The 15,319-nt window shown below is 32.9% G+C and overlaps 1 protein-coding gene across 1 annotated transcript; it reads right to left on the reverse strand.

Moving 5' to 3' along the window:
* Positions 1-7,246: 7,246 nt before the first annotated feature.
* On the reverse strand, positions 7,247-7,690 carry LOC115230661. Its single transcript, XM_029800801.1, has one exon. It carries the CDS (start codon positions 7,688-7,690, stop codon positions 7,247-7,249), a length of 444 nt encoding a protein of 147 aa, XP_029656661.1.
* Between the last annotated feature and the right edge of the window lie 7,629 nt (positions 7,691-15,319).

Consider the following 15,319-nt stretch of genomic DNA (forward strand, 5'->3'; position numbering starts at 1 on the left):
ATGGAAATGATCAACATTTTCCAACGCTAAATCAATTTAAAATCAGCCATTGTAAAATTTCTTCAAGTACGCTGATGAAATAAAAAATCTTGCTGCAGCATTTGACAGTCGATTCTCGGAACAAAAAAAATATGAGAAAATGTTTGAAACATTTTCTTCTCCATTTCATGTTGACGTTTCTATTGTTTCAAATACTTTGCAGACGGAAATAATTGACCTACAGTGCAACAGTGAACTAAGACTTGTTTATCCTACTATATCCAAAATTGACTTTTATAACAAATATGTGACTGCAGAAAAATATCCCAACTTAAGAATTTTTGCACAAAGAGTTGTAAGCTCCTTTGGATCTACTTACGTATGTGAATCATTCTTTTCGAAATTAAAGTTTAGTAAAAGTAGATATAGATCTTCTTTAACAGATAAAAACTTAGAAAACCAATTAAGATGTGCAACTATACCATTTTCAGTTCAAGTTTGACATTTTTTATACCAATTTTGAAAATGCGACGTTCAATTTTGACATTTTTTAGATCAATTTTAACAATGCAACATTCAATTTTGACAATGCAATAAGCAATATTGACATTTTTTACGTCGGTTTTGACAATGTGATATTCAATTTTGACATTTTTTAGATCAATTTTGACAATGCAACATTCAATTTTGACAATGCAATAAGCAATATTGACATTTTTTACATCGGTTTTGACAATGCGACATTCAATTCTGACATTTTTTAGATCAATTTTGACAAATATTTTTATAACGGACACACATAAGGACTTTTCTATGCGGCTAAATCAAGATGAGAGTTAATAAAGACAATTTATTAATCAGGTCAGGTTAATGGAATCCCAATCGTACAATTCGCAATAATTTTTTCTGCATTTCTGTAAAAATTCCGTATTTTCTCGCGAGTTAGATTTGTCATAGAATATTCTAAGGCATTTTGTAATAATAGTGCTCGAAATTCCGTCAGCGTTCCATTTCCTGCTGCATGAACATCGTTATGAGGATTATTGTGATTGGATAAATATGTCTTAATCCCAGCCTTGATAATCGAAAAACAGCCTTCGCATGGATTTAGCTGCGGAGAATATGGTGCATCAAATCTTCGAATTGTATGTTCTACTCTCATGCCTTCAAAATTTCCTTGTTTTTTATGGATTGGAGCATTATCCATATAAATAATAATTTCCTCTCCAGCTAAACTGTCCGATAATGCCGTCATAAAATTGCAAAATTTCGATTTTATAGATCCAATGTGTGATTCAAATCTCACAATTGTTCCATTGTCATCAATTGCCAAAATAACGTTAAGATTCACTCCTTTGCTCGCCCTTACTGGAACTATCGCACGTGATCCTGTAAAGGATCGGCCGAATTTTTTTAACGTAAAAAGATTAAAATTTGTTTCGTCCAAATGTATTTTTCTATTTGTATTACGTTGATAATCCAATGAAAATATTTTTCTTTTTTCTATATTTTCCGGACTATTCCTAGAAATTGGTTCTCTTCGCAGCATTTTGTAGGTAATCAATCGCCCATCAAGTCGGTTATATATTGTCGCAATACAAACTTTATTATTTACCAATTTTCGTAATTCCTTCAATGTTATCGATGGATTATTCTCAATTGTTTCAATTATCAAATTCATATCATCATCCGTAAGTTTTATCGTAGCATCCCTTCTACCTCCACGTTTACAAAGATACGGATTTCCACTTTTTACAATAGCTATAGCTGTTGTCCTCTTGACACCAAGATCGCGAGCAAGCTGTATATAATCACCGCCCTCTTCATCCTTATTTATAAGTGCTCTTCTTGTAGCTTCTGACACTCTTGAATTTTTTCTTGACATAAAATTCGTACAGGGACGGCGAATCAGAAAATATAAAATAAATGACAAATCGGCAAAAGTCAAAATTGATGTAAAAAGTGTCAAAACTGAATGTCGCATTGTCAAATTTGAATATCGCATTGTCAAAACCGATGTATAAAATGTCAATATTGCTTATTGCATTGTCAAAATTGAATGTTGCATTGTCAAAATTGATGCAAAAAATGTCAATATTGCTTATTGCATTGTCAAAATTGAATATTGCATTGTCAAAATTGATGCAAAAAGTGTCAAAATTGAATGTCGCATTGTCAAATTTGAATATCGCATTGTCAAAATTGGTGCAAAAAATGTCAAACTTGAACTGAAAATGGTATAGTAATTGTGAAGTTGATTTGAAAAAATTAAGTGAAGATAAAGAAAAACAGATTTCTCATTGATACGTATAATTGGACTGAATGCTATTTTACTAAATAAAATCTTATCTGTGTTGTTTTGATATCTATCCTTAGTATGTACATGTATATGCGGCCCGCGGAAAGGATTCATTTGGACAAAGTGGCCCGCGATGCGATTTGGGTTGGCCAGGCCTGCTTTAGAATGTACAATCATACACAACGAGATGTGAATAGTTTTGATTCATTGTTCAAAATTAAACAAAGTAAAGATTCGTTGGCCTGGAGTTGCTACTGAACGTTATTTAACTTAAAATACTTTAATTTCTGGCAAATATGTTTGCTGAGGAGCACACTTTTTGAGAATCCGGCCACATACAATTGACATATAGTTTTATTTTAAAGTCCCCATCCGTGTCTATAAAATTAAGTTAGCGATGAATAAATTTTACAACTTTCTGGTTCCTTTTTATGATTCTATGGGAGTTGGCTGCTAGGACGAATCCTCTCCTCGAACGAATGCACATGATTGTTGTTCTAAGCACGTCCATCTTGTATCAATGAAAATTGAAATTATTTTCACTGTCCTTTTAAATGTTTATTTGATTTTTACAAGAAACCTTCTGAACTTAGACCCCATAAAGAGTCTGTACGCCCAGAAAACTGTTGCTCACATGAATATTTTAAAGTCAAAAGAACAAAATTTGATTCACAACCAAGCTTGAATGGTTTAATAAATCCCAAGATAAACCGAAATTAGAAGCATCCTATGCCGTACTTTTAATTGGTATCTAAACAAATAGGTCTCAATGATTATTGCAAAAAACAAAGCTGCACATAATACTGCGGAAATGTTAATTAAACCAACGGTTCTTGAAATTGCTCGAATTTTATTTGGTCCATATACAGTTATCAAGCTTAAGGATATACCTTTATCCAACGATTCAATTTCCCGTAGAATTTCAGAATTTTCATGTGATATCCTGGAGGAATTAATTAAACGAATCAATAAAAGTAAATGCAGTGGTGTCTTATCTTCGCTTTGTTGATGATGTGAATATCATTTATGAGTTTTTATTTTTTTGGAGATGAATGTACACACTTGTGGAGAGTACATCTTTAATCTTTTTGACAATTTTATGAAGACAAATAAAATCCAATGGAGTAAATTTGAATCTATATGTACTGGTGCACCTGCGATATCATCAATCTGGACTTGTTACTCGTATGAAGAATTTGGCTCCTGATATTGTTACAAGACATTGTGCATTGCACAAATATGCACTTTTTTCAAAAACTATGTGTTCGTTGTTAAGATTAACACTAAACATTATTGTGAAAGTGATAAACTATATTCGATCTCGTACACAGAATCATCGAATTTTTTAAACTCTGTGAAAAGTTGGGAACTGATTATTCCATACTACTTTATCATTCCGAAATCAGGTGGCTTTCAAAAGGGAAAATTCTTTCGAAAATTGATGAACTTTCTCTTGCAATATCTTTGTTTTTACACGATAATATGCAGCATGATTGGGCCGATCAATTTATTTTTAAATCGAAAATGTATTATCTTGCCGATTTTTAAACATTCTCAATGAGTTCAATTTGTAAATGCAGGGTAACATTTTTATTAATTTATTTAAAGGTCTTTATATCAATTGTAGAGGTTAATCAAATAATAATGGCTTTTAAGAAGGAGTTATTAATATTGATAATGAAATTAAAAACAGGAATAACATCAATGTTTCCAATGCTTGAATATCATCTCGGATACAATCCACCTGATAATTTTCTTCTAAGTCTGATAATCAAACACCTGGAAATCTCAAGACAAAATTTGATGATTACTTTCCAGTTGAAGATTCAATTCCAAACTGGATCGTTCAACCTTTCTTGACTTTATTTAAAGAATATAAAAAACTCAATTTTTAGAAGAGCTTGATTCAACTTCAATGTAATCAGTCTGCTCATATTATTTTCAAATTTTAGGTGTCAGATTGTGCAAGTATTCCCCATTTTGAGTAAAACTGCATTGGAATCAATACTTGCATTCCAAACTACTTATCACTGTGAAATGGCGATGTCGTGCCTGACTTTTCTAAAAACAAAGTAGGCTACGGGTACAAAATGATATGCAAGTAGCTTAATCGAACATAGAGCCTAACATAAGTAAAATTATTCTGGACAAACAAGATCAGAATTACTGTTAAATTGTCTGTTATTTTGATAATTTTTATATAATAAATAGTCGAACATGTATTTGAAGAAGTCAAAAACTATGCGCTAGTAGCAAAAAAATATTTTATTTAAGGTGGTCCCCAGTCTAAAAAAGGTTAAGAACCGCTGCTCTAGTTATTTTTTGTTATTTTTTTTCTAAAAAAATAAGCGTAAAAAATTAAAAAAAATAAACAACAAAGAAAATGCTTATCTTTTTTTATCTAAAAAAGTAAAAGACTTATTTTTACATGATAATTCATATTTGTGTTATGATGAGATATTGGTGAGTATATCAGTGTTTACTATGGCACTGATTATATCAATTTTTACCAATAAAAAGAAACTAATTAATTGCCTAACCAAGTCCTGAGCTTTCGAAGTGGACAAAGAGTCGTTCTCCACACTATATATCAAAAAAGGACTGGATCTGTAGACATCCGTGAGGATGCAGTTTTTTCCGGACTAAATTTCAGAATCCGGAAAGCTGTATTGATGATTTGGGGGCTAATACTGATCGGCACAGACAGTTCCTTCTATCCCTCTTCTTCATTCAATTAATTAGTTGTGATTGTTTGTGCTGGGTTTGCTATGCAATCTTGGGCGTTAAAAATAAAAAAATAAAATTTAAGTTTTCCAATTTGAAAAAATAATAAGTATTATAGATCAAATATATATTTCAAAAGTGGTTTTGCTTAAAATTACTAAAGGTGAACTTGTTGAAATCAACAAAAATCAATTAGACTATACTTTATAATTAATTAGAATTAAAAAAATAATTGATATATAAACACGCAATTTATAAAAAAGTTAAACTAATGTATGTAAAGCAGAAGAACTGATGGCGATCCAGTTTCCCCTCACTATTGCTTGGGACACGTTCTGGAGGAGCCATCTCGTCTCCAGAGGATTGTGCGTTCTCAGGGTCTTGAGACGTCCAATACACATGAGGAAGCGCAACGACTCCTTCCCAATCGATCCCAGGGTCTCGACAGCAACCGGCCGGAAAACGAAACGATCGTTGAGCCCCTCATATTTCCTCTTCTTGATGTCCTCTGCTCTATCCGCAGCACGCAATTATACCAGCGTGTTTGCACGTTTATTATTATTTGTTTTCTTGTGATGCACTAGAAAATTTTGTATTTATACAAATTAAATTTGCTACACAATATTTTCATTATCATGAACGTTTTTACATTCTATTTATCTATTTTCTGTTTATTTTCACTATTCATTATTGTTGTGTTTGTTGGCTCTTCGAATCTTCTCTTATACCAAAGGAGTCGACTTGAAGGCATCAATAAATGCTGATAAACACTATTAACAGTGATTAGTACATCTTTTGATTTGGTTTTTATATAAAGACAGTATTATTGTATACAATCTGTTGATTTTAATTTTCTTTATACCCTTTAATTTGATCTTTCTTTTACAGTATACTCCAAAAATATTACACCCCTTGACTTTTTGACAAAAAATCAATTTTCGATACTAATAATTAATTACTTAAACTATTTTTATGCAATTTAGTTCTTATTAAAGTTGATTTACTAATTTTTATTTTTTTAAAACCAAAAATCAATTTAAAACCGCCTCATAAATAGTACACCATTTAAAAAGTCAGTATTTGGTGTGCCTTTCTTTATTTTTGATGACTGCTTTTAGTCTCGAGGTCATTGATTCCACCAATTTGATACATATTTCCTTTGGAATTTTTTTCCATTCTTCAACAATTAAATTTTCTAGATTTTTTTATTTGTGACGTCAAATGCTTCAATTTTTCTTTTTAAATATCACCACAGGTGTTCAATTTGATTTAAATCCATTTGCAAGATTTTTTTTCTGTCAAAAAACTTTTAGTCTTTGTTGCAGTATGCTTCGGATCGTTATCTTGTTGGAAAATCCGATTTTCTGAATGATCGTTGATAAAGGGAATCATTTTTTCCTCAACTATATTAATGTACATGTCTGCATTCATAATCCCATTTATGATATAACGTTCATCAGGTCCTTGCGAGCTCATAGATCCCCATATCTTTATGTTTCATTGTAGGTACTATGCATTTTGGATTTAGTGCATCGCCATTTTTGCGCCACACATGCTGAATTCCATCTGATCCGAACAAATTGATTTTGTTCTCATCTGACTGCAGAATTTTATTCCAAAAATCCATGCTTTTGTTTACATATTTTTTTGCAAATCGTAAACCGTTTCTTTTGTGACTTTTTGACAATAATGGTTTTCTTCGAGGTACTCGGCCATATAAATTGCATTCATGTAGTGTCCTTTTTATTGTAGATTTTGATATTTGAATATCAGAATAAGATTCCAATTGTTTGCAGATGAAGAGATTCTTGGATTTTTTAAGCAAAACGTCTGATCAGACGGATAGATCTGATAGATAACTTCTTCGGTCTCCCTCTTTCTCCATTTAAAATGCCGTTTATTCCGTTTTTTTTCGGTATTTTTGTACAATCTTAGCAACTGTATTCTTGCTAATCTCAAGTTTCTTGGCAAGTTGTCCTCGTGTATGAAAATAATACGATTTTTAATATCTGAAGAGAGATCAACACCACGAAAGTTTATGTTAATTATTTTGAACTTTTTAAAGTAATTAATTAGCTTAATCTCTTTTTGGGCCCATAATCCAGTGACCGTATGGGTGTGTTCTCGTCGAACACACTCCACATTCTGAGGCTGCCCTTGGTTGACATTCCGTGTCAGTTTTCTCCTCACTAGGTATCGATATACCATGTCTCTCTTCAGCCTGCATGCTCTCCAATGTCTTCCTCAGAACCACTGTCTGAACTTGAGGACATCAAGATGACCCTTGAAAAATCTTGAGACAATTCCATCCCAGGTAATTACAACAGGGATTACTTTCACTTTTGCGCGATGAATTGCTTCAAGTTCATTTGCCAATAAGTCATATTTGTTGAACTTCTCAACTTCGACCTGCTTGAGGCAATTTTGCGAATTAATCCCAACTTCGATAAGAGTAATTGTATTCCTCATTTTGTCATGAACAAATATATCAGATTTGTTATTCGCCACAGCTGTATCCGTACTAATCGTAGTATCCACACGAATCTCCACAAATTCATTGCTAACAACAGATTGAACTGAGTGTGTTTTTAGTTTCTTAGTTTTCCTTATTCCATATTGACGACAGAGATGTAAGTGAATACATCTGACTACTTCGTTCTGCCGTCTAAGATATGAGCTATTCAGCATTCTCCCGCACCTAGTTGCAAGGTGATCAACTGTTTTTCTTGCCGAGTTACAATGCGTGCACTTATTTTCTCCATTATCAACATACATGTTGCGGTCCTGAAGTAGACACAGTCTCCCTTCAGTCATGGGGGAATGATTTCCATTAACCAACCATCCAGAAGTAATTATACATATATTTTTTTAATTATACATATATTTAAAAAAATTAATGAATTTCAAATTTGTATAATTAAATTCATTTTGATTTTCTACAAAATGAAAAATTCATTAAACTCTAAAATAGATATAATTCACAAAAAAATAATTAAATAAATGTATTATTCTAACAGATATAAGATTTTTTTGACAAATAAACAAGGGGTATAATATTTTTGGACCATACTGTATATACCGTCCAAGCTAAATTATTTAATACTAGCTCGGCAGCTCGCTTCGCTCACCGCGACCTAGCTCCTGCGGAGGGCCTGTTTCATCAAACAACTATAAGTTTATGTAGATGTATAAAACTACCTGGTTTAATGTAACCCTATTCTATCGCCTTTTGATAAACGATGTTTGTCGTCCGTCCTTCCTTGGCATATATGAATAAATTTTCTCTTCTGCCTACCCTCGAGCATCCCACATACAGCTGTCCATGTGAAAAGCACTCACTCTCTAAAAATAACCCAACTACCTTTAATGACTGTCCCTGGGCCTTGTTTATTGTCATTGCAAAACTCATCCTCAAAGGAAATTGCAGCCTTTTAAATCTAAATGGTAATTCATCAGAAATTATCGGAATTCGTGGAATATAAACATCCTCACCTCTATACTTACCTGTTAATATCGTCGCCTCTATTACGTTAGCCATCAAATTTTTGATAACTAACCTCGTTCCGTTGCATAATTTAGGTGGCGCAAGATTTTGTAGTAAAACCACTGGAACGCCTATCTTTAACTTTAAGAGATGATTCGGCATTCCAGCCGGAGATTTAGCTTAGTGACCTTGATTAGACAAACCACTGGCGGAAATGGGGCAGCCGGAGATGCGGCAGGCAGAGTAGCAGCAGCCAAAAAAGCGACACACAAAAAAGATTTAATTAATTACCTTAAGCTGACCGTTTTTTCTTCAGCTTCGTTTTTCCTCCTTCGGTTATCTATTTAAAAAATTATTTTTGAATAATAAAAAAGTTTAGGAAAAGAGGCATACCAAAAATAAATTCTATCTTTACGAAAAACTTAACTAAATCTTAATAATAAAATGGTATGGTGTGTGTCTGTCTGTCTGTCTGTCTGTGTGTGCACACCAACTTCAAATTGGCAATACGATGTCCTCGACTTACATGATGAAGTCCTTAAAACCTTCCCCCCAAAAAAAATTAAAAAAAAATTTTCTGCATTTTGGTTAAAATGAACAACTACAAGTCCTCGACTTAATGATGAAGTCCTTAAAACCTTCCCCCCCAAACAAATTAAAAAAAAATTTTCTGCATTTTGGTTAAAATGAACAACTACAATGTCCTCGACTTACATGATGAAGTCCTTAAAACCTTCCCCCCAAAAAAAATTAAAAAAAATTTTCTGCATTTTGGTTAAAATGAACAACTACAATGTCCTCGACTTACATGATGAAGTCCTTAAAACCTTCCCCCCAAAAAAAATAAAAAAAATTTTCTGCATTTTGGTTAAAATGAACAACTACAATGTCCTCGACTTACATGATGAAGTCCTTAAAATCTTCCCCCCCAAAAAAATTAAAAAAAAATTTTCTGCATTTTGGTTAAAATGAACAACTACAATGTCCTCGACTTACATGATGAAGTCCTTAAAACATTCCCCCCCAAAAAAAATTAAAAAAAAATTTTCTGCATTTTGGTTAAAATGAACAATTACAATGTCCTCGACTTACATGATGAAGTCCTTAAAACCTTCCCCCCAAAAAAAATTAAAAAAATTTTCTGCATTTTGGTTAAAATGAACAACTACAATGTCCTCAACTTACATGATGAAGTCCTTAAAACCTTCCCCCCAAAAAAAATAAAAAAAAATTTTCTGCATTTTGGTTAAAATGAACAACTACAATGTCCTCGACTTACATGATGAAGTCCTTAAAATCTTCCCCCCCAAAAAAAATTAAAAAAAAATTTTCTGCATTTTGGTTAAAATGAACAACTACAATGTCCTCGACTTACATGATGAAGTCCTTAAAATCTTCCCCCACAAAAAAAATTAAAAAAAAATTTTCTGCATTTTGGTTAAAATGAACAACTACAATGTCCTCGACTTACATGATGAGTCCTTAAACCTTTCCCCAAAAAATCAAAAAATTATTTTCTGCATTTTGATTAAAATGAACAACGCGAATGTCCTCGACATTCATGATGAGGTCCATTAAAACCTTCAAGGCAAAAATCTCACGTATTAAGAATATCCTTGATGAAAACGACAGCGAGTATATTAACAATGATGAACTCCCAATTATTCGCGATAAAGAAATTCAATTCATCCTATGTTTTTCTCTTTAAAATTAAATGCATATATCATTATCGACCATGAATCAAAATTAAAGCTATTATCATATTTGACTTTGACAGAATGTGCAATCACAGATTGCACGACTTTGAATAGAGTGTGCAATTAACAGATTTTGAAAAACCACTTTGATAGTTGAAACCACATTAGCACAATCATTAACACAATTTACCACCAATTGACGCACGACCTTGAATAGAGTGTGCAATTAACAGATTTTGAAAAACACTTTGATAGTTGAAACCACATTAGCACAACCATTAACACAATTTACCACCAATTGACAGCGCAATCAGAAGAATTTGCGTAAAAATATTAACTATTTACTTGAGTTTTTCGTAAAGATAGAATTTATTTTCGGTATGCCTCTTTTCCTAAACTTTTTTATTATTCAAAAATAATTTTTTAAATAGATAACCGAAGGAGGAAAAACGAAGCTGAAGAAAAAACGGTCAGCTTAATAAGGTAATTAATTAAATCTTTTTTGTGTGTCGCTTTTTTGTGTGTCGCTTTCTTGCCTGCCGAATTTCCGCCTGCCGCATCTCCCCCTGCCCCATTTCCGCCAGTAAAAAACAAAAAAATAAAAAAAGAAAAAAAAGGAAATTACAAAGGAAAAATGAAAAAATTAAATATAAAAAAAATAAACCACAAAAAATGAAAAAAAGTTTGCAATGACAATAAACAAGGCCCAGGGACAGTCATTAAAGGTAGTTGGGTTATTTTTAGAGACTGAGTGCTTTTCACATGGACAGCTGTATGTGGGATGCTCGAGGGTAGGCAGAAGAGAAAATTTATTCATATATGCCAAGGAAGGACGGACGACAAACATCGTTTATCAACAGGCGATAGAATAGGGTTACATTAAACCAGGTAGTTTTATACATCTACATAAACTTATAGTTGTTTGATGAAACAGGCCCTCCGCAGGAGCTAGGTCGCGGTGAGCGAAGCGAGCTGCCGAGCTAGTAGTTAATATTTTTACGCAAATTCTTCTGATTGCGCTGTCAATTGGTGGTAAATTGTGTTAATGATTGTGCTAATGTGGTTTTAACTATCAAAGTGTTTTTCAAAATCTGTTAATTGCACACTCTATTCAAGGTCGTGCAATCTGTAATTGCACATTCTGTCAAAGTCAAATATGATAATAGCTTTAATTTTGATTCATGGTCGATAATGATATATGCATTTAATTTTAAAGAGAAAATCATAGGATGAATTGAATTTCTTTATCGCGAATAATTGGGAGTTCATCATTGTTAATATTCTCGCTGTCGTTTTCATCAAGGATATTCTTAATACGTGAGATTTTTGCCTCGAAGGTTTTAATAGGCCTCATCATGAATGTCGAGGACATTAACGTTGTTCATTTTAATCAAATGCAGAAAATAATTTTTTGATTTTTTGGCGGGAAGGTTTTAAGGACCTCATCATGTAAGTCGAGGACATCGTAGTTGTTCATTTTAACCAAAATGCAGAAAATTTTTTTTTAATTTTTTTTGGGGGGGAAGGTTTTAAGGACCTCATCATGTAAGTCGAGGACATCGTAGTTGTTCATTTTAACCAAAATGCAGAAAACTTTTTTTTAATTTTTTTTGGGGGGGAAGGTTTTAAGGACCTCATCATGTAAGTCGAGGACATCGTAGTTGTTCATTTTAACCAAAATGCAGAAATTTTTTTTTAATTTTTTTTGGGGGGGAAGGTTTTAAGGACTTCATCATGTAAGTCGAGGACATTGTAGTTGTTCATTTTAACCAAAATGCAGAAAATTTTTTTTAATTTTTTTTGGGGGGGAAGGTTTTAAGGACTTCATCATGTAAGTCGAGGACATTGTAGTTGTTCATTTTAACCAAAATGCAGAAATTTTTTTTTAATTTTTTTTGGGGGGGAAGGTTTTAAGGATTTCATCATGTAAGTCGAGGACATTGTAGTTGTTCATTTTACCAAAATGCAGAAAATTTTTTTTAATTTTTTTTGGGGGGGAAGGTTTTAAGGACTTCATCATGTAAGTCGAGGACATTGTAGTTGTTCATTTTAACCAAAATGCAGAAAATTTTTTTTTAATTTTTTTTGGGGGGGAAGGTTTTAAGGACTTCATCATGTAAGTCGAGGACATTGTAGTTGTTCATTTTAACCAAAATGCAGAAAATTTTTTTTTAATTTTTTTGGGGGGGAAGGTTTTAAGGATTTCATCATGTAAGTCGAGGACATTGTAGTTGTTCATTTTAACCAAAATGCAGAAAATTTTTTTTTAATTTTTTTTGGGGGGGGGAAGGTTTTAAGGACTTCATCATGTAAGTCGAGGACATTGTAGTTGTTCATTTTAACCAAAATGCAGAAAATTTTTTTTTAATTTTTTTGGGGGGGAAGGTTTTAAGGACCTCATCATGTAAGTCGAGGACATCGTATTGCCAATTTGAAGTTGGTGTGCACACACAGACAGACAGACAGACAGACAAACAGACACACACCATACCATTTTATTATTAAGATTTGACTGACAGCGTTCATCACAAAAATGGAAATAGCAGTTTTAATAATTTCTCTATCACAGTGGTCGGCAGGATTTTTGTCTTCGCGAGCCAAAATTTTATTTTTGTATGCGACCCAGACCAATTGAGAAAAAATCTTTATCGGTCGCAAAAATAACAATATACGAGAATCCTCAAACAATTTTTTACATTATTCATTTTGGAGAATAACTCTTCACAAAAAATGTCCTTCCAAATATACAAGCCATTTTCTTAGCATTGTCTGTTAATTTTAGATATTTTTCAAAACATAAAAAATTTTTGTAGAAGCTCAATATATCTAATTCAGAAAAATATTTTGATTTAAGTGAAGTGTTGCATTGAATTTCAAGTAATTCCATTTGATAACAACCTGGTACTGTCTCAATTTCTACATCAACTGGGATTGAAAGAATGTTGAAAAGATTTTTATGAACCTAAAAAATTATATATAAGTATTGTAATATTAAATCCATAAAACGTGATGAAAATTCTTATCTCAATTCCATCACTATATTTGCATATTCCGGAACATCAGTCGGTTTCGTAGAAAGAAAATTCTGACGGAGGGGTGTATATGTTGTCAATAGTGGTCTTTCCAAATTTAGTATTCAAGATAATTCCAGATATTTCTGATACGCCGTCCTGAATTGTTGTCTTGAGGTAATCCGTAGAGTCCGTATAGTGCAAAACGTTTTTGATAATGAACAGATGGCCCTCGCCAAGTCGGTTTAGCCGGTCCAAGCGGATACAGTTATATCCCGACAATGAGTGAGTACAAGAGGGAGGTTTTAATCTGGTTTCTTGCAAGGCAGCTACATCGATGTTGTGCTTTTTAAAGGTATGTCCGTAATTCAAGAACTTTTCCTTCTATTTCATTGATGTTCAGTTGGAGTATGGTTAGATGGGGTCCTGGATTCTTCTCAACATCGCCCGAAAGCAGAATGCTCAAGCCTTTTGTCCATTGGGGGCTGAGGATTGTCGTCTGGAAAATTCCAGCTGGGAAGAGTAAATGGTCCTTTTTTCGAATGCTTTAGGAGCATTCTGTGCGCCTCCAGAACAGTGTTCCCTCTAAGCTGCGCGCGTGCGCGGCCGCGCAGCAGTTTGCACCTTGCTGCGCAGCGAAATTTTTTTCTGCGCAGTAGAAAGTATAATATTAAAAATTGCTATTTTTTTAATTTTTTATATGAATTTATATATTCTTATTTTCATTTCAAAACGAAAACGTGTCTATAATATTGATATGAGACTTAAGAAAAATTCTCCTTCTTTTAAGCCGGAATGGTTGATAGAGTACGTCGAAACCTTAACACCAGATTCAAAAATTCCCCAACATGTGCAACTGGGTGATATTTTTAGTTTTTCCGAAGACTGCGGAGTTGTTTGTAAAATATGTGGCGACGCTAAAGCGACTTGTGATTTTGCGAGTGGAAAAACCTGGGATATATGGAAATTGGATTATCTGAAGAGACATATTACCCATAAAATTCATTCAGATTCAATAATAAAATTAAGATGAATTCGAGCAGGAACTGGAATCAGCTGCTTGCTCACAGAGTCTAAGGATGACCGACAGATGAGATTCAAAATGAGTGATCGTGCACGAAGTAAAATTGAAAAAGTGAAAATTCTCATTGACAATGTTAGTCCCACTCATAAAACTGCAGTCGGAATATACAGATCTCAAGTTTATTTTAAAAGAAAAACTGCACTCTGGTGCTTTGAAAACATTTGAAGATGTAATTTACTATATACTAGCGGAGAAAAAATTTTCAGCCACTGCAACATTTGTGGATATTTGTGGCACATTTCAAGCGTCGAGTGCTGATGCTGAACGTGGATTTAGTTTGATGAACTGTATCAAAACTAAACTACGTAATAGACTTGAGATTGACCATTTGGAGATGATCATGCGAATCAAGTTCTATTTAACAAGTGGGAATACAGTGGATCTTGATCGAGTATACAAATTTTGAATACAAAATAAAAACAGAAGAGAATATCCAATTGACTAGACCTATTTTTTTAACCATTGGTTTTTTAATTGTAAAATTTCCCCCCCCCCAAAAATTTTTTGCACACGTCACTTTATAACGCTGCACAATGCAATGTGCCCAGCGCGCATAGCTACCACTCGCTTAGAGGGAACACTGCTCCAGAGTTGTAACAATAGGTGAACCGCATGACGCAAAAATTAATCATTATGTGAAGAAAAATAAAAAATGAAGAAAATTAAAAGCAGGAGTAAAATACATGTTTTGTAAAAACAACGCTTTCTTGTCAACATTAAATTAGGATGCAGTTTACCTATTTGTTTACTATTAGCTTCATTAAGTTTTAAAGTATTAAATAATATTAAAAATAATCTTTTTTGTTGCTTAACAGTTGAAAACTCGATTTTTTGTTAAAAACACAAAAATATGGGATTTATTTTTCTTTATTTTCGTTTATACTTTTCAAAATGAATATTAAATTTGTGAAGATTTGGTACTAGAGATACGCTCTTGTTTTGTTTTTCGGGAGCATTAGCATAAGATGACATGAAATTTTAATAAATGATTTTTTCACAGTTTTAGAAATTTATTGTCACTAGTTTTTTAGTGGACTAGGT

This window comes from Octopus sinensis, unplaced genomic scaffold (genome assembly GCF_006345805.1).
Source record: "Octopus sinensis unplaced genomic scaffold, ASM634580v1 Contig16099, whole genome shotgun sequence".
Classification (NCBI taxonomy): Eukaryota; Metazoa; Mollusca; class Cephalopoda; order Octopoda; family Octopodidae; genus Octopus; species Octopus sinensis.

Bases quoted from the DNA above. Each gene is read 5' to 3' on its own strand.
- LOC115230661 (XM_029800801.1), bottom strand. From the start codon at position 7,690: ATGCTGAATAGCTCATATCTTAGACGGCAGAACGAAGTAGTCAGATGT.